Source organism: Panthera uncia, assembly GCF_023721935.1.
Source record: "Panthera uncia isolate 11264 chromosome A1 unlocalized genomic scaffold, Puncia_PCG_1.0 HiC_scaffold_17, whole genome shotgun sequence".
In the NCBI taxonomy this organism is placed as follows: domain Eukaryota; kingdom Metazoa; phylum Chordata; class Mammalia; order Carnivora; family Felidae; genus Panthera; species Panthera uncia.
The window spans coordinates 62,220,106-62,240,646 of NW_026057577.1; the positions used below are offsets into that span (position 1 = coordinate 62,220,106).

At 35.3% G+C, this 20,541-nt stretch overlaps 1 protein-coding gene across 1 annotated transcript in view; it reads right to left on the reverse strand.

Annotated features, from left to right (window-relative positions):
* Window positions 1–639: 639 nt before the first annotated feature.
* The window catches only part of EDIL3 (EGF like repeats and discoidin domains 3), a 283,403-nt gene continuing 263,501 nt past the window's right edge, over window positions 640–20,541 (reverse strand). Inside the window, exon 11 of the mRNA XM_049648892.1 lies at window positions 640–980. Coding sequence (XP_049504849.1) covers window positions 831–980 — 150 coding nt within the window. The 3' untranslated portion in view covers window positions 640–830. The remainder of the gene's footprint in view (window positions 981–20,541) is intronic.

Consider the following 20,541-nt stretch of genomic DNA (forward strand, 5'->3'; position numbering starts at 1 on the left):
GTAAAGGAAGGCATTTGGAAATACATAGTTATAGCTTCCTTCAAAAATAGAATTGCAGATTCAATATACTGATATTAAATATGATCAATCTACTGATACACAATCATGTTCCATATATATGTATACACACACAAACATGATCCTCCTTTTAGGCAAATACTAGGAGTAAACTCAATTAGCAAAAAAAAATATGGACTTATTCAGTCATTATATAATATAAAGATATATATGAATAGAACAAAAAGGAAAAAAGATCACATAATATTTGATTAGAAATACTGGAAGCAAAATGAGAAATACAATGTCAATTAGTACTGCCTGTTACAGATTCTTTAAAATTCTGTTCTAAGCACTGACAGTGTTTGGTAGGCACAGGGAAACAATTATGATAATGAAGAGTCATTACAGAAGAAAAAAAACTTATTGCTAACATTGCGGTATCCCTTTTATAAGAATTAGTTGAGTATTGATTATAAAAGTTCTATCAACTCTTGCTTCTACTTGATAACTGTGAGATTTTTTTTACCCTTGCTATCAAAAGAGTGCTACTTTCTTTCCTTAATATATTTCAACCATTGTGAATAATTCAAAAGACAATGACAAAAGTAATTCACAAGTTAATGTGATGTTGCTTAAGAAATTTAAACAATAAAAATCAAATTAAACCATTGAAAAGGTAAGCTTAGACCTCCTTAAAGACAGTGGCCTACCCTAATTTAAGCACTTTTTCATGAAAAATACCATTCAGTTTCCTACAGATTTTGCACAGTTCATTCCGTGGAGATACTTTTAGGGAGATAGAGAGGAGAGTTGTGGGGTATGGAGTCTCCTCACTCCTCCTCTGTGCAGCCCAGCAGCTCCGACCGCAGTGTGATCCTTCCATACCAGGACCAAGGAAGGATTCTTATGTGCCGTGCATAGATGGGAGGGTCGATGACATTTTTCCTGTGCGTATCATTGTCAAAATTGCCCTGGAAAACCTAGTAAAGAAGAGGAAAGAATATCAATCATGTAGCCTTCTTTTCCTTGGGAATTATTTTTATTATTTTCTTGTTTCAAGCTTTTTTCCCAAAAGTGAGATTTGAGAAGTAATCATGTTTTTCAAAATAAATTGTTGCAGCTTCTTTCTAATGATAATTTTTAAACCAAACTGTCAAGTAATGTTTAATATAAAGACTTAAATAAGGGGTGCCTGGGTGGCTCAGTTGGTTAGGCATCTGACTCTTGATCTCAGCTCAGGTCTTGATCTCAGCGTCATGAGTTCAAGTCCCATGTCGGGCTCCACGCTGGGTGTGAAGCCTACTTAAAAACAATCAAATAAAAATAAATAAATAAAACAAAACTGGGTGTCTAAGGCAGGAATATGTATATCTACCATTTTCCTTTGCCTACCAGGTTTTTAAAAATGCAACAGATATTTATTTTTTGCTTATGTCACAGGCTGATGTTGATTAGGCAGCTTGCTGAGGGTGCTCTCTTCCAAGGAGTGACTCAGAGATCTAGGCTGCTCTGATCTAGGCTAGCCATCATCTGAAACATGGGGTCTCCACATTGACAAATGATATGTTGAGAGAGAGTTGTTAGCCTGTGCAGGATGTTTTAAAGAACACAGTAAGGAAGCAGCTTACATCATTTTTGGATACATATCATTGACCTTAACTAATTATATGACCCCAGCCCAGCCGTAAAGGAGGCTGGAAAATGGAGAGGAGAGCATGGATATTTGGTGAGCACAGTACCATCAAAATGTCTTTTGCTCACTTTTCACATAGACAACAAATTCCCCAAGAGATAACACAATCAATGCTGTTTTGTACTCCCCCCCTTTCTTTTTTTGGCTTCTCTGTCTATTAATTTCTGGATCCATACAATACTGTTGTGATCATTGTGACTTATAATGTTCTGACACGTTGGCACTGCATTATTCTCTATCTTCCTTCTTTTGTTGCAAAGCTTTTTTATTTTCTTAATGCATTTTATGTCCATTTTTCTCCCAAGAGACCTTTATAATAACTTTTAAAAGTGCTTGTTTCAGAAAAAACAAAATCAAACTACTGGGATCCTGATAGAAATGGTATTAAATTACACATGACTTTGGGAGAAATTCATGCATTCATAATATTTAGTCGTACTTGAAGATTTCATCATTTTTTAACCTAGAGATTCTGAACACTTATTATTGAAGGAATTTCTAATGATTTTATATTCACATTTTTATTTCAGCTCAACTAGGATAGTGAATGTCCCTTCAGAGTTTCCCCTTTTAACTTTATGAGGCATCTTATAATTGGAAGATAATTTTCTTTCTTGCTTGAGATCAAAACATGACTATATGGGTAAAGGGAGACCTGAAAAGAAAATTCCCCAAAGGAAAAAAAAAAAAAAAGAAAAGAAAAAAAAAAGAAACGCCATCACTACATGACAGAATATTTAATCTGTATCTTTGAACATTCTAAAATTAAAGGGAATGTTTTAAAAACCGTCTTCTAGAATAAGTTGGTTCAGTCTCACATGATCATAAAAGGTCCCCTGGAAATAGAAAAATAAAGATATGCTCTTTAAGGCATTAGACAGCATGGTACTGATTAATAGAAGCAAGAGACAAGATGGGGTAATCTTTCTGTTGGTCCCATGGAAAGATTACGTGTCGTTAAGGGCAAATGCAAAGTGCGATCCCCATCTGGTGGGGAATAATCTTTCAACATGACACAAAATATATCTCAAAGGCTATTTTTGAATAAATACTTGCTGAAGAAGAGAATACCGAACTGTGCCAAATCTAGAATTCATCATCCTGGCATATCTGAATCCATTTTCATTTAATAGGCATTTTATCCTCAGCAATGCTCTGGCTTTGAATTGACCAAGCAGGAACTAATTCTGGATTTAAATGTGTTACTAAGTAACAGTGTCTCTGTTAGCAGAAGCTCACATGGATAGGGCATACCACACAAACACTCACCAGAAATCCATAGAGAGGTTGTCATTGCAAAAGCAGAAAATAAGAGAGTATATTGTACGGATCCCTGACATTCTCTCTGACATATGATGTTGGATTCAAATGCTTCACTGAGATTGTCGTGTTACAATTTAATACAGAATCTCAAATCCAATTTCATAGCCCTGCTGGAGAACTTAATGTATATCTTCAGAATAATAGAACTTAAATTCATTAACTTTCATCACAAGATCTATAACCGTCCAAAACATAGTGTCATACCACTTCTTAAGAAAGATATACAGTAAGAAACAATTTGCTTTTAAGTCACTGGTCCTCAGCACAAGTTTCAATAAGAAACTATCAATCCAGAAAGGAATAGTTGACATATTAGTTAGACTTATCTTTTTATAATGGAAAATATATTTAAAGAAACTACATCAGCTCTGAAACTGCATACAACTGTGACATTTCTGATTCAATGTGTGAAAGTCATAAATATTTGAATGCTCATTAAAAAGATTAAATGAAGTTTCATAAAATAGTATCATTAAAAAACAAACATTTTCACAGAAAAACAGCCACAGTCGACATTGGAATCACCCAAACTATGAGCTAAAGGTAGTGAAAATATACTTTTAATATTGGAGGTCTCTCAGTAATGATATAGTAACGAACACTAAGCACATACTTGCGATTTCTAACATGACATCTTGTACTTGCTGTGCAAACATGTGGCTCATGTACTGTTTCCTTGTCTCCAGCACTAGGAAGATCTTGCTTAAGAATTGCAGTTTCAAAGTTTTACCCAGCAAAGGAATGCAAACTCAGTATTTTTAGTTAACTTTTAAAAATGTGTAAAAATTCTAGCAATGCACTTTCATATACACACTTTAGACATATAAGCACCTCGATTGAAATCAAAGTCTGAAAAGACTGATGGAAAACATTGAATGAATCTCCACTGAGAAGGGGAATATTGTACACAAGAAAGATAGTTTGAGAAGTTTTTAGGAAAGAGTCTGCACATGCTTCGGTTGCAGGAGGAGGCTCAGCTAATAATTAGCTGATGACAAGTTTGTTGATGCACTAAGACATTATAATGCTTAGGGATCTCAGGATTTTCCCAACACACGGGGCCTCAAGGAAAAGGTACTGAAAGTACTTTGGAGAGGCTTCCACAGTTACAACCTAGAGGATAAGGGAGAAAACTACAACTGCCTCCATGTGGCGGAGATGTTGGATTCTGTTTTCCAATGTCAACTCTCCTGTGATACTAGTTAAAATTCAAATCAGATTCTAATGAAAATTCAAATCTCAACACAGAGAGACTGTCAGATAAAACAATTAAATGTTGCTTCTAGCAACGTTTTAATAATTTTTTTCTCAGATGAGACTTGTCATTCTTCATTAGGGACAATGGTCTATTCAGATAATGATGAGTAGACGTCATCAGTGGAGGCTGCCAAGAAGGCAGGATTATCCTTCATGACACAGTCAGAGAGCTGGGTCATATCTCAGCTTTTCTTAGCAGCCATGTACTATATACCTGCCTTTCACAAATGTTGAGGAATTCTTTGGGGATTTCTTGCACATACTACTTACTTAGAAAGCCATCTGGTCTGTGAAGATATACTTCTCGTTATTTGTTGTAAACAAATGCATTAAAAGTTTTAGAGAGACTCTCACTGGTCTAACCTTTTGGGATCTAACCAGCAGTTTTAAGCAGTTTTAGGTAGCCTCCCTGAGCTCTTCAGGGCTAAAGAGTCTGTATTTTAGCAAGGTCTTGGGTAACCATCAGTTCATCCCCATGGCGTTTTGGTCACCCCTTTCTAGATTGCATTATCTCTCTTTTGATATGTGGAGACTAGAACGATATCTGGAATTCCAAATATTGTGGAAATATAAGGGTTGAATAAGCTTTCTCGAGTTTTCTCTACTGTTTGTATTTGCTTTGGTAATGGTGTCAGACATACCATTGGCTTCATTGGCTATGTCTATACACCAATCTGATATCCTTAAAGGATAAAAGATCAAGATAAAAATGCATTACCCTAAAGCAGCATTTGTGTGTGTGTGTGTGTGTGTGTGTGTGTGTGTGTGTGTGTTCAGGGCAGGGAAAGGAATGGAAAGTGAAAAAAAATCTTATTTGGCATATATAATTTCAATTATTTATTCTTTTATCTAGAGTACTTATAACAAAGTTAGAAAAGAACAGTCTTTTCAAGCTCTGATCCCTGAGAAACCCTGTTTTTATTTAACTCTACCCATACAATGGAAGAACCCAAGACTTGGAAAAGAAGGTATAGATCTGCCAGCACCAATTTTTTTCTAACATTTCTGACATGGAACTTTCAGCCATGGCAACCTATTCATCAATATAATAGGGTAGGTATGCTTTTAGACACTTTGGAAGTCTGTCTTTTTATGGGTTGACATATGCCTCCTTCAAACTTTGATCTATGATCCTAGTGCATTATGCCCAAAAAGCATAGAAGATATCTAATTACCAAAAGAAAAACACTAATAATAACTAATATAAACCTATCAAAAACTCAAAAATAGTGCTTGAGGCTAAACAGTCATGGTTGCTTAAAAAATTCTCATTTAAGTTGATCTTCAAACTTATCATCTTGACTGCATTCCATTGGATACCCTCTGGTTTAACTATGACTCAATTAAAGTGTGGATTTATCCAGACATAGTATGTAGTTATGACTTGAATGGCTCAAAATATAGAGGATACTTACCTTTGTTACAGATACAATGCTTCTATCAATGCAATAAAATTATTTAAAACTATTAGATTCACTTCGGTCATGATTGATGACTGATGGTCAAATAAACTATGAACTTTGTCATAGAATTTCTCTTAAGCCAGGATTTTCCCATTGTTTTACTTGTAAAATAGATTTATAGTGGATATAGAAATTTATATTTATTCCAATTTCATTTCATTTTATTGAATCATGACATTTTAAAAATAGCAATTCCTTAGTTAGAATTATGATCTATATAAAAATAGTAGAAATTTAATAGACATTGGAGTTAAGTATCTATTTCATAAAGTAACCATTTATGTGTAATGTGAGTATAAAATCTGGCATTTTGAGTGACATAAAGGACTTACACTTATTAGTTTATGGTTCAGCATCATAAAAATTGTTTTTATATAATTATTATTATATAATATTATATTATTCTATAAAATTACTGAGGGGCACCTGCATGGCTCAGTCAGTTAACTGTCCATCTTCAGCTCAGGTCAAGATCTCGCGGTTTGTGAGTCTGCACCCTGCATCGGGTTCTGTGCTGACAGCTCAGAGCCTGAAGCCTGCTTCGGATTCCGTGTCTCCCTCTCTCTCCCTCCCCCACTCATACTCTGTCTCTCTTTTCCTCAAAAGTAAATAAAATATTAAAAAAATTGAATAAAAAGAACATTACTTGAATTTCTTTGGACTGTCAAAAATTTCAGGTATAACTTGAATGAATGCTTTAATGGTTTAAAGTCTAATGAAGATTTTCACAGAATTAGTATGCATAAATGAAAGTAAACATATTTATTTATTCAGATAGTGTTTATAAGAAAGACCAGTTGCTTCTCATTCTATAACTATATTATTAATATGTCTTAGTAAAATTTGCAATTTTTGTTCTACTTTGCCCTATATTAAAGCATTCTAAAAACCAAAACTTTTCATTAAAAAATAAAATAAAATGTGAGGCTTGTGTTAAAATGTATAGAAAACTATGTCTTAAAAAGTTTCAGTTAGTGGTATGAACGTACATCACATTAAAAAAATCTTATTGGAAGTTTTACATGTATGAAACTTCTGTTAGTGATTGGATATAAAAAGTCTGAAACCAAAGTTTGATTATTTTAGCCTACATAGACTCTAGCTATTATTCAGTGAATTCAATTTTCTAGGAAAATTTATCAGCATCCTGAAACCATTTCATGATTGAATGGCTGGTATATCATTCTTGATGGTTTCTCTCCAATCAATTCCACTAAACCAATGAAACTCTGTAACAAAATTAGTCTAAATATAAGTACATTCTTTCATATGTAAAACGGGAACAAGAAATCAGTTTCCAGGTAAATTCCAACATTCTAGGAAATGTTCCTTGAAAAACAGTGCACACTGAGAATCACATTCTAAGAGGTGCACACACACATAAAGAAAAGGTTTTGTCAGAGAGAGTAGATTGTGTTAATAACCATCTACATTGATCATGAGTCTGGAAAAGAATGAGTTGGGGGATGAGCCCTCACTATAAGACTTCACAACAATGCTGCAGCAAAAATCCTCACTGGTAGAGAGGAACAGAGAGCTGCCTCAGTGTCTTCCAACCCTAAGCATCCTGCCCTTCAAAAGTGCAGATGAAGTAAGGCCATAACCATCCAAAACAATTTATCAGCAGGAGAACATATCTGTACAATTCAGGGTGTGTCCAATCTAGTATAGTCACAATGTTTGCAGACGTAGGTCATTCCAGTGAAGAGAATACAAAACATACAACTTTGTGTAATATGAGTGTGCAGTAAAATATTAACCTTACCCCAAAAAGAGGTCTGACCTTTGCTTTCAGCTCCTGTGAGCTGAAAGCCTTGGAACATCCTGCAGGAGAAGACTGTCTTTGTTTACATGGGCTGGGCCAGATAATGTATGCTAACAAAGTGATTTATGGTGGGGGCTTTGGACTAGCTTGACCACCTAAGGGGCTGGAAACTAAAGTCAGCCTTGCGGGCAGTAAACCATGTTTACATAACTGAGCTTCAATAAAAACTCTGAACATCAAGGCTGAAGTAAGCTTTCCTGGTTGGTAATACCTAGTGTATATTGTATGTCACATATCATTGCTGAGAGAGGTTTAGCACTGTTCAAGACTCTGAGAGAAAACAATGGAAAGCTAATGCCTAGAACTCTTCTGGATTCTGCCCCATATGCCTGTTCTCTTGGCTGATTTTTTTTAAAGTTTATATATTTATTCTGAGAGAGAGACTGAGACAGCATGAGCAAGGGAAGGGCAGAGAGAGAGAGAAGAGAGAGAATCCCAAGCAGGCTTCTGCACTGAGAGCACAGAGTCCTATGCAGGGCTCGAACTCATGAAACCATGAGATCATGACTTGAGTGAAAACCAAGAATCAGACACTTAACCAACGGAGCCACCCAGCAGCCCCTCTCTTGGCTGATTTTTATCTGAATCTTTTCACTGTTATAAACTGTAACTGTAGGTATAATAATTTTAAATGAGTTCTGTGAGTCGTGAATTGTCATACCTAAGGTGGTCTTGGTGACCTTTGAACACTGTTGATGTGAGAAATGAATGTGGATTTAGGAACTCCCAAACTTGGCAATGAGTAATTGATGTTGTAAGGTTATAGGTTTCGTGGAGGACTTTTTGATACTTGTAACGATTAGTCTGAAAAGGGACCCCAAATATCTCAAAGAATTGTGCCCCAAACTTCCTCAACCTTATGTGCCAGGCCTCAGGCTCCAAATTAATTGTGAACATATTCTTTTACGATTCTTTGAATAAATCCTAAATTTCCTACTGAAATTTATTTATCGTGGCCCTTGAGAACACTTTCTAAATCTTTTATTCTTAGGTTCTACTCGCTCTATTTTACTTGCTCCTTTTATTTTTATTTTCTGGATGATATTTATTTTCATGAACATAACCCTAGCAAATACATCAAACAGCTAGTGTGGCTTGCTTGTTCTGTTTCATATTTCAGTAACAAAACAGCTCACCATCTTTATTCTTTTGTATTTCTTTAAAATCATTTCTGCAAAAGCTTACACATTCCACGGGGAATATTACTTTGGCCATCTACTAGGGATTAATTTGAAATCCCTGGGAAACTGCCAGGTTTTCTGAAAGCTGTAGAACATAGTGACATATATAAATCATTCTGCACTGTATTTCATATTGGATACCAATTTTTATCTGTGTTCCTTTCAGAATGGTATTTTGTTCCACAAGCCCTTTAAAAAACCTGGACCCTGGTTCCTTCAGAGATTTCTTTCCTTCCCAAGCTCCCTCAGTGAAATTAGATGAGGCTTTCAAACTGCCTACCCAAAGACTTAACTTCAAAGGTCCAATTATAGGACATTTTTGTTTGATGGGGGAAGTAAAAAGAAAAACATGGGGACAAGTTCCATGTCTTTCTTACACTAGTGCATGGATCATTTTAAACCATTAAAATGAATATACGGATTCTCTGAGAAAATGCATTCCACTCCCATTGCTGCCCTCAGGAGATTTCTTGTGGCTCTGAAGTTTGCTCTCTTTTGTAATTATGTAAAAAAGGAGGTCTTTGGCTTCAGGAAATACTGCATTTCACTGAACTGATCTGGCTTTGCTTCATGTTCCTAGTATATATAAATCTCTGATTATATCTCAAGAAATCTTTACTAACCCACATATCTGATATTCACTTAAGAGTTCTTGCAGTATTATGTGCACTGTATTGTTCTTCCTGTTACACATTTTTCTCCCCAAAATGCACTCGTTGGAGATTCTAATAATAATTGGCCACAACAATGCAAATATGTTACCTCTTTCTTTCTACTCTGACAATAAAGGGACTTTTCTTTTATTGCTTTTCAAACTGTCACACACTCTCATTTTCCTGTACTTAATACGAAAGCTGGTTGGCTGATATTTAATTCTTGACTGGGAAAGAGGGCTGTGATATCTTTCTAAAATACCTTCCTCCTTAGGTACTCTGGGAAAGAAGAGGAAATGGCACATCTTTGGGAATATTTTTGAAAACTTTTAACTTCTGGCCTCTCCTGGAAAGGCTCACCTGACCCATAGAGGTCTGAGATGGAGGGATGTAACTCTCCACAGTAACATCACCCTCTCTGTTACTGGCAAGCTGGCATAGCTTATACCTGTAACTCCCTAGTCCACTGCGAGAGCGACAAGCTGAGCTAAGGAACTGCTGAGATTCAACACAGCCAGATTCTCACAGCTGAGATTCAACACAGGGAAAAGGCCTGGGGACAGGGTAGCCACCTCCATTCCATCTGTGATTTTCTTGCAGATCCTTAACTCCAAGTGTCTGGGGAGCGGGCCGTTTCTTACAAAGCGCCAGAAGGGCCTCACTGAGAAATTCATAATATTTCTGTTAAGTCTTGACCCTGGAAAAAAACTCAGAAAAATCAAAGCTAAAGTTTCTAATTCTGTTGACTGTTACCTTTCTTCTCCCATAGTTGCTGGCATTTAGAATGCTCACTCTAAAAGTCACTCAATAGGTAGGACACACAACCATATTTAACTTCTTTTATGATGAGAGTCTCCTTAGGAAACAAGAATACCCTAGGAAATATATCATATAGGATGATTGCCTATAAAGATTTATGAAACATAAAATATGCCATTCTGAACTGTGGCTATATACTTAAACTATCTGATTTCCAGCACTCAGATTTTGACTGCCATAAGAAATAGTCCTACAGAAGAAACAGAACTGGAAAATCATGTGCTTTTTTTTAAAGTTTATTTTTATTTATTTTAAGAGATAGAGAGAGAGAGAGAGAGTAAGCAGGGGAGGGGCATGGAGAGGGAGGGAGACAGAATCCCAAGCAGACTCCACACTGTCAGTGCGGAGCCCCATGTGAGGCTTGAACTCACAAACCATGAGATGATGACTTGAGCCAAAATCAAGAGTCAGACCCTTAACCGACTGAGCCACCCAGGTGCCCTGATCATCTGCTTTTTAAAGATATCTACAGGAGATATTACCAGGAGTAGTAGGAGAGTAAGACCATCTTATTTTTTTCTTTTTTAGTATAACATCAGAAATGTAGAAATGCTTTTTCTTTTTTCTATAAAAGTACAAAACAGTCTGCCTCTCTCATAAAGCTCAATGCTCATCTCAAAATTTCCTAAGTCACACAGGGCATTTTGCATTGTATCAGAACAATCTGTAGTCTGACTCTATCCCTTCATAGTAGAAATTTCCATGATGTGGCAGTAGAGAAATTGGTGTCTGATAATTCCTACCCCACCTTAGGAACCTTTTCCTCACTCCACATCTCCTTGAAGAGTTTCATCCTATTTTGGTCAGAAATGACTTCGTACACAACTATATATATGAACACAGTAGTGATTTCAGCATCCAGCCATGTGTCTTCTAAGCCAGACTGCTAAGGAGGAAAGAGTGTCAGGGAGTTGGAGAAAATATTTCTGGAGATGGACAAAGAGGTGGCAAAGTGAAAGCTCAAAGATGAAGCAGATTGTGAGGGTGTGTGCGTGCGTTTGCTGTGCTTGACTAGGCATGGAAGAAAGGCATCCCCACTTTATTCTGTCTTCCTTATGTGTGTTCTCAGAAGAACATCTGGTCTAGCTGGAAAATCTGGGAGATCTTTAATGGAGACAGGATTGCAGATACAAACTTGGGATATACTTATACTAAAAGAATTATCCATTGCTGATCTGAAATTCAAATTTAACAGGGTATGCTGCATTTGTGTTTGGTAAATCTAGAACTCTAAATGAAGAACAGAGTAAATGGCCCTGAGTTGAGCAGCTGCAAACTTTACTTGGGTTTGAGCTGGATCCTGGGTCTTTTTGTTTCAATGTGTTGAGAGCACAATGATAATTAAATTATATTTGACATCAGGAGGAAAAAATCACCTTTGCCAATGCTTATAGATATTACTAAACTACCAAAAAGAAGAAAATAAATCAAAAGTGGAACGTTGCTATGTAAGAGTAATATTTTTTTCACTCCCTTATGAAGAATGCCTTCCTTTAATTATTGTCAACTATTTAACATTTCATTTATCTGTACAAAATTAATTTTATTTCTTGCTTTATTGGAAAGCAGGAAATTAATTCCTGTTTTTGGTCTTCTGGGTTTTTTTTTCTATAGAAAAATTGGAAAAAAATACTCCTTTCATCCAGGTATAATCGCTGGGTTCATCTTTAATTTTTAAAATTATCCTTTAATCAGCTTTGTGTTTCAAATTACACCAGAAGCCTTATAATGATGAGAAATGTGTTGCTTCTACAATAAGGGCCCCAAGGGGCTTAGTACCTTAGCGCCTTGAGAGCCCTCCATACATATAAATAAGCTTTCTCTTTGAGATCCAACAAAAAGAAGTATGGACATGAGTGTCGTTGCCTAACGGGTCGTTTTATAGGGTGTGGCAGATCCAGAAATCCTTTTATGGATTCTTATAAGCATGGAATTATGACAGGCATCTTTTATCCTTTTTCGGATTTAAACTGTGGAATGAGTAGAAAAAGACTAGAACATGAATTCATTTTGAAAGTCAGAGACTTCCATTGCTTCACACACTACCGCTGAACGGGTGCTGGTGGACAGGAAAAACGGCATGTGTGCCCTGTGGAACTGACATCCTAGAGGGTTTTTTCACCTTCAAAATATGCATATTCAGCAGTCAAAATATTAGTTGTTTGGTAATTACTTAGAAATGAAGTGGGTTCATATTTTTTGCTGTATTCCAGCCAATGGTAAGTGCATAGTTCCAACAACCAAAATAATGACATGTTTTTTTTTCTCTTACTCAGACTGATCAAATGCTCATTTTAATAGTGGGGATGGTAACTATCAGATTCAAGTTAAATAGGATTCTATTTTTTTCTAATAAAACTATTAAAAATCTTTCACAGCTAAGCTCTGCTATTTCTGTCAGGTTCATCACTGCCTTTTAATGAATAATAACATTTTTGAAGTTTAAACAAGTTATTAAAGGTTTACAGCCTTGACTATTCTATTGTGGACCTATCGCTAATCAGTATTTTTAGTGTGTCAACATTTTTAATCAGTGGCTAGGGTCATAGTTGGGCTAACACTTGACGGTCCCTCACAGTCGTAATACAGGCACGACTTAATAAGAGAATGTGTAATTATTTTCCATGAGGGATAATGTCATTAAACAATTGTGCTTAATAATATATGTCAAACAAAAACATGAGATATTCAGAATTTTCACTGTGGATATTTTTATTAATTTCTGATGAGTGTGGATTAGGACGACAAAAATTAAGACACTTAAAGTTTTTTGGCATTTGAGCCTTGGGAAAATTAAGGCCATAAATATAATAATGATATGTAATAATAAAAATTACTTTCAATGAACATTTTACTTTAATAGCATGTTATGTAATGTATTTCATGTGTTTTTCACACATTTTTTCATTCATGCAGAAACATCTGTTACCTAGAAAAAGTATATGGTTTCAAATTTTAAGGTAACTTATCAAATTTTCCAGAAACCAAGAAGTTCTTATGTTTTTAGGATATAAGATAATTAACACAAATAAAAAAAAAAAACATGTATTTAACCCTCACTGCATTTTTCTGCATTGTTTGCTCCTTTCTCCATTGTCAAAAACAAAACCCACAGATCCAAAAAGGCATCAGTTAGGCCGAGTTTGAAAATTAGGGTTTAATACATAATCTGACTGCAGTTAACCTCCCCCGGAAATGCAGTCTTAACTGGTCGGTCAGGAATTTTCTGATGGGCGCCAAGGAGTCTGCCACATGGGCTCTCTCCATCCCCCAGAGGAAGATGAAGTAATCTGCCTGATAAGACTCTTTGCTTTGACCCCTAAGGGAAAGCAGCCTTGCCTGGAACAATCCTCTTGTGCTAGTAACTCTTGTCCTATCCCCCCTCTATAAAAACCTTCCATTTTGTACGACTCTTCTGAGCTCCCTCTACTAGCTAGAAGGGATGCTGCCCATTCATACATCATTTAATAAAGCCAATTAGATCTTCACATTTACTGGGTTGAATTAAGAAAAAATTTAACGTTTATTTATTGTTGGGAGACAGAGAGACATAGAGTGTGAGCAGGGGAGGGATAGAGAGAGGAAGAGACACAGAATCTGAAGCAGGCTCCAGGCTCTGAGCTGTCAGCACAGAGCCGGACGTGGGGCTCAAACTCAGGATCTGTGAGATTATGACCTGAGCTGAAGTCCATTCCCTAATCAACTGAGCCACCCAGGTGCCTCTTGAATGTTTGTTTTTTAACATCTTGAACTTCTGTCTCACTGAGAATGAGGTTTCATAGCATCTGTGCTGGGATATTATATGTCACTAAATAAGAGTCATAGCGGCAGGGATGTTTTTCTTCCCTTTGTTCCCAGCCCACTCCCAAATCAGTGAGTTTTATGGATTTTGTGCCTGATGTTTGTTTTTCTTTTCTGCTACCTTATGGTGTGTCCTCAGACCAGCACTCTTTTTGTTTGTTTGTTTTAAATGAAGAAGATTAAAAAATCCAAATGGCATCTAAGAAATGTAAAGGCTTCAATGGCCAAAATTATTTTACATTGTTAGTCTTTAATATTATAGAATGTGAAATAACATACAAAGAATTTTCTCTGCAACTTCAAAATTGATCCCTGAAGAAAGGCAATCAGCTTTCTATTGCTGTCTCCAAATAACCTAAATGACTTCTTAATGAGCTTCTTCAGATCAATGGCTTCTGACTGTTCCTGTGGCTAGTCTATCATTCTACCTTGCCTTTTATTTCCAGCATTTAGCCAGTTACTCGATTCTACAATTATAATTATTGAAGTTACTAACCCTCTCTTGCTCACCTCCATCCCAGTAGCCCCATTTCCTGGTCCTCCCTTCCTTTCCTTCTCATAAACCATTTACCCTGGGTTCAGGAACAAACATCTCTGGGTAGACAGGACACTTGGAGTTCATGTTAAATATGGAAATGGAAATACAGTCCTCCGTGTAGCTCATCTGCCCTTGTCTATTTGTGTCTGGACTTGCATCCAGTCTTGTGCCTTGTTTCTGACCTCAAGTCCCCATCTCACAACTGATTCTGGTAAGTGATTCCATATTGTGTTGTTCTCTGTGCACCTTAATACCTGCTATCATACTTCTCATTGGTGACAATATGCTGCTTTCTGAACTTAAATTTGTTCAGTGTGGATGTCCTTTCCCATTCCAGCAGGCATATCCAGATCTGCAAATGGCTTTTCACATTGATAGATCAATTCTTCTATAGTGGGTTTTTTTACAGAGATGTGGCTTTCTTGGTCCGAGGCCTTAGTAAAATTTACAGGGACTCCATTCTCTTTTTGTCAAGAACATGAATTATAAAAGCTACATAAGGAATCATTGGATTTCCTTGAATTTTTTAGTTGGTATACACAGGTTATGTCAATAACTGAACGTCTTTACTTACGTGTTTTTACTAAATATTTTGTCTCTGTATGTTATCAACCTTTATTAAAAAGGGTGACTCATCACTGAACTTTACATTCTGCCAAAACAGACACATTCTCACGTGATGTCTTAAGTTTGAAAATCTAATAACATCCACATTAATGTGAATACGGACAATTGTTTATTCTTCATACCAACACATATCCAAGTAAGGTCCCATAATACTGGATTGCGACAAGGAAGAAAGCAGATACAATTTTAAATAAGTTGATACCAGATGGTGTTTATTTAAATTACACTGTCCCTATTTTTAGACAATGCTGAAACTATAGCATTGTTTCTTTAACTTAGCTCCAATTAAGTCAATCACCAAATACCTAAGTAAGTACACTACAGTGACTACATATAAATCTCTGTCATGTAGGGGCACAACTCATTTGCTATTTTTGAATCCGAGTGCTTTGTGTAGAGTCAATTTGTTGTCAGAAAATGCTTTCAGAAAAGCAGCATCTTCTCTTTCTCTCCCTGCTTTATTTGAAAATAGTAGTAAGACTCTGAGTGGATGAGACTAATGGTCTCTAGGCAAGACGAGAGACTTGATGTCCTTGATCCTGCTGCTCAGAAACATGTGACTTTTCCACCTTGAAAGACTGATTCACTCTCTTTCACTTCCCCCAGCTAGAATCCTTCTCACCCAATGCCACTGGGGATTCCATTTATTTTACCTCCCAAGGGATTCTGTAGGTTCCAAATTTCTCACGCAGGTCAAATTTCAAAAGAGCAGCATGGCAATCGACTACTAAATTGACACCCCACCTGACCTCTGCCTCAATGAAGAGCTGGACTTCTGAGGCTTTAAATATTCACATTTAATTTCAGCTACCTGAGAGTGCCAGCTTCAGCAGGAATGAAAGGATGCCCTGTGGCATCTGTCCTTACTGATTAATTTGAATATATACTCCAATACAGACTATGAAGGCTTTGCTAATGGGGATTGGTGGAGTTGCTGCTTATTTTTTTTCCACATCGACGTTGAAAAAAGAAAGGAAGTAGACAAGAATGAGGATCTCTTCCCCGCACCACCCCCCCCGCCATTGGAGAGTCACAGACTTTTATGAAATGAGCATAATTTAATATTGTTCTTATTGTTCTCAGATTGTTCTAAGATCATGTTACTTATTTCCTATACTTGTTTTCTCAAGTTATACACTTGGCAGGTTATATTTGAAGTCTTCAAAATTAGCTGACTGTATCAAAGGTCTTCCACCATTCTCAAGTTCCTCATTAGACTGGGCTTTCTCTGACCCACTGTCATATTCAGGTTTTCCCCCAGTGTATCCAGCAGAATGTAGACGGTAACTGCCTGCTGAATAGATGATTGAATGAATATAAATGTCACATTCTTCGAGGTGCTTTCCCACCTAATCTGTGTTCCTAACTACTTAGATCTATTATTTAAATTTAAATTTTGTTTAAAACTAATACATGTTTACTTTCTGGTGTTCATGAGAGAAGTGGCAAATGTTAAAATCTAAACTTACTTTTGGAGACATTGATTCATACTGACTTCCACTGACAAATTAGTGGCCAGCCAGTCCTAAAGAATTATAATATAATACATTCCATTCTGACTAGAAAAATCCAAAACTACACTTAGTTTCAAAAACTTCAAGTTGGTGCCAATTAGAGTCATCTTTCCCACATGTGCTTATTATTCAAATTAGCTGGAGCCTCTGTAAACATTTAGATTTCCAACTCATCCCCAGAGAGCCAGAGGCAGCACCCAGAAATCAGTATTTTTTAACAAGCTCCCCCATGAGTGTTATGATCAGGTAATTTTGGTAACCAGTGAATTAGAGTTCACCAAGATGTTGCAAGATTGTTCTTGATGAATATGTGGCATTCACTGTTCAGGGCCAATAAAATCTTACTGTAAACAGAGTTTTGGATTACGTTCTTTTATAGAATATCCAGATTATAGTTGCAATTTATGCTTTTTAAAAACCTGGATAATTCGAGGGAGGGAGACAAATAGAATATTACCAGCATCTTTTTTTCCCCCAAGAAGAAAGCCCCCATGGTGTGAATTCAGGTTTATTTAAACACCATGACATTATGACTAATATATTGGATGAGAAAATCCATTTTCATTTCTAATTTTTCCATATAAGAAGGCTTCCTGAAATTTATTATTGTTTTACTTTGGCTTATAACCTTAAAAATTAAATACTGAAAGTGTCTGTCAAATTTTGCAATTTTCCTGCTAACTGCAATAAAAAACAGCTCCAGGCGTATAAAACAAATGTCACTTTCATGAGAGCAAAGGAACATTTGACTTTCAACTAAAAAATATATCTGAATCCATGTTGTAGAGAAATATTAAAGTTGGTTAAATGTTAGAAAATGTAGACTAGAAAGAGAAAAATAAGATTGTAGAGATCGTAATGAGGTAGTGTCATCACGTGCTCAATCATGAAAGATAAAATGAAGAATTTTGTCAAAAAATAAAATGTTAAAATAAATTATAGTTCTTATATAAGTTCTGAGAAGGTAGTGAGAAACTGACAATTCAATGAAGAGAACAGGCATCTATTTCTCTTCAGTTGACTTTTGGCATACACACACAAATATATATACATAATATACGTTGATACGTATATTTAGATACTCTTACATACATATATACTTTTTCCTTGACATCGCTTTCCTGAGGCTTAGTCCGTTATGACTAATAAAAACCAGAAAAGATATTCATACGTTTTTAAAAAAATTTGACATTCTTACATTTTTAGTATTTCATTTACACCACCTGTGGTAAACCTAGAAAATTGCTATTATTTTGAGATTGTTTTTCTGAAGTAATCTTATTTCTGGATCTGTATCACAATTCAATATAAACAGCCTAAAATCTATTAGAGCAAAGTGGTCAATAAAAACAGAAGGACACAAAAAGAATTAGAAAAATTTTTGAAAATATTTCCTTGGAAAGGTACATACAGAAAACATTTCACAAGCACATGTTTTGCCCTGCAACATTCAATTTATTTGTCATATTTGTGTGGATGAAAGTTTGTAGTTGAATTTACACTTGTAAACATTGCAGACTTTCTCCCTTATGGAAAGTAACCATGGGAAAGAAGATACAAATAATATTAGGAATCAATAGGAAATGGCTTATTCAGAAAAATTAATTTCTGAGTATAAGTAATATACCTAGTAAAAATAATAATAATAACAAAGCACAATAGTTATTTGGATTATATATAAACATTTATTTTGATTGGTATATGTATACATTGGAATGTGTGTGTGTATTATATATATATATGTATATATATATATATAATACACACACACACACACACACATATATATATTTTTTTCCAAGTGTTCAAAGAACTTTTACAGTTCCTTCTTATACATTATTTCTTTATCATAATAGTAATTGCTATATTCTTATGTACAGTTTGTTGGTGTTTGTCATTTCCTTCAGGAGTAAATAGTAAACTTACCTAAGGCTTTTCTTCAACATACCAAATTATTTATAATACCATAAACAAACTGGCTTAGTTTTAAAACTACCAATTACATGGTATAAGTTTATCCAATTGTTATGTTTATAAATATTAAAATGGTTTAACTCTTCAGAAATTTTTACATTGAATAGATGATAGTGATTTATTGGCTCCCATAAGAATTCTGGCTTATATCCTGTTCACCAAGTATCAATTTACTTTCATAGGTGACCAACTTGCCAGTGGGAGCCTATTTTTTTTACAGTAAGACTTATTTGGGGAATGTCAAAATCATATGTTATAATAAATGTGGTTCCTAAGTCCATGGATTGATAGTCATGGTCTATTTTGTGTTTCTAGAGGCAGGTTTCTAGGGCTCTACATTAATTTGAAGGTAGACTAAGTTTGTATGCTACAAAGCCTAAAGAAATCACTGCAATAACAACAAAAAAGTATACCAAGTAAGTGAACAACAACAACAACAACAAAATCTTAACTGGAATCATTAAAAAAACTTCAATTAATCCAAAAGAAGATAGAAACAAAAAAATGGAAAAGATGCAACAAGTAGAAAATAAGCAGAAAGATGATAGATTTAAACCCAGTCATATTAACTTTCATATCAAATATAAATGGCTTAAATGCTCTAGTCAAAAAGCAGAGATAGTAGGATGGAAAAAGGAGACCCAACTATATGCTGCATAGAAGAAGTGCATTTCAAACATAAGGTACAAATAGGTTAAAAGTAAAAGAATGAAAAACACACACCAACATAGCATTAATCAAAAGAAAACTGGAGTGCCTCTATTAACAGCAAAATAGAATCCACATCAAAAAATATTTCCAGGGATAAAGGTCATTTTCCAATACTAAAGGAGCTAGTCGATGCAGTGGACTCCACAGTCCTAATTGTTCACACATCTTTTAACAGAGCTTCAAAATACATCAAGCAGGGGCGCCTGGGTGGCTAAGCGTCTGACTTCGGCTCAGGTTATTGATCTCACAGTTTGGTTTGTGAGTTCGAGCCCTCTCTCTGCCGGACTCTCTGCCCTCAACACAGATCCTGTTTCAGATCCTTTATTCCCCCTCTCTCTGTCCCTTCCCCGCTTACATGCTCTCTCTCTGTCTGTATCAAAATAAATAAATAAATAAAAATACATTCAAAATACATCAAGCAAACGCTGATATAACTATAAGAAGCAATAAAGAACATCACAATTATAGTTGGAAATTTCCACATTGCTCTTTCTGTAATTGATAGTACAAGGATATAGAAAATCAGTAAGGATATAAAATACCTGAATACTATCAAGTAACCTGGTCAACTTGATGAAAATTTTATATACAGTTCAGACAGATAATAAGTGTATTAACATGCAAATGCCTAATCTATTAATTAAAGGAAAAATTAAAAAATTATTTACATATAATCATGAAATGACAAGCTTAATGTAAATGGAGTCAAAAAATATTTAAGCAGTACAACAGTTTAATCATATTTTTCATTATACCTCCTCCCTAAATCAACCTATATAAGGATTTTGCTATTACAGATATGCTTTTTAGTGAACATTACACATGGAAAATGTATGAGAATACTTATCTCTTTTAAAATTAATTTTAAGAGCTATATAATTTATGAAGTTTAAAAAGCTTCATCTTACGGAATATATTTTCATTTTCTATGCATCAGAATGCCTACTGTGAAAAAGTGAAAGGTAGGAACTGAAATAGTTATTTACAATAAATCACAGCAGATATTTGACTACAGTCAAAAATACATTTGAAGACAGTTTCACAAAAAACCCTATATACACTCAATCTACGATGCTACTGATTAGAAAACATGCCATTATTTTAGGTTCTTCTAGAAAATAATAAATGCCTCCGATTAAAATTATGACATTGTAAGATATAC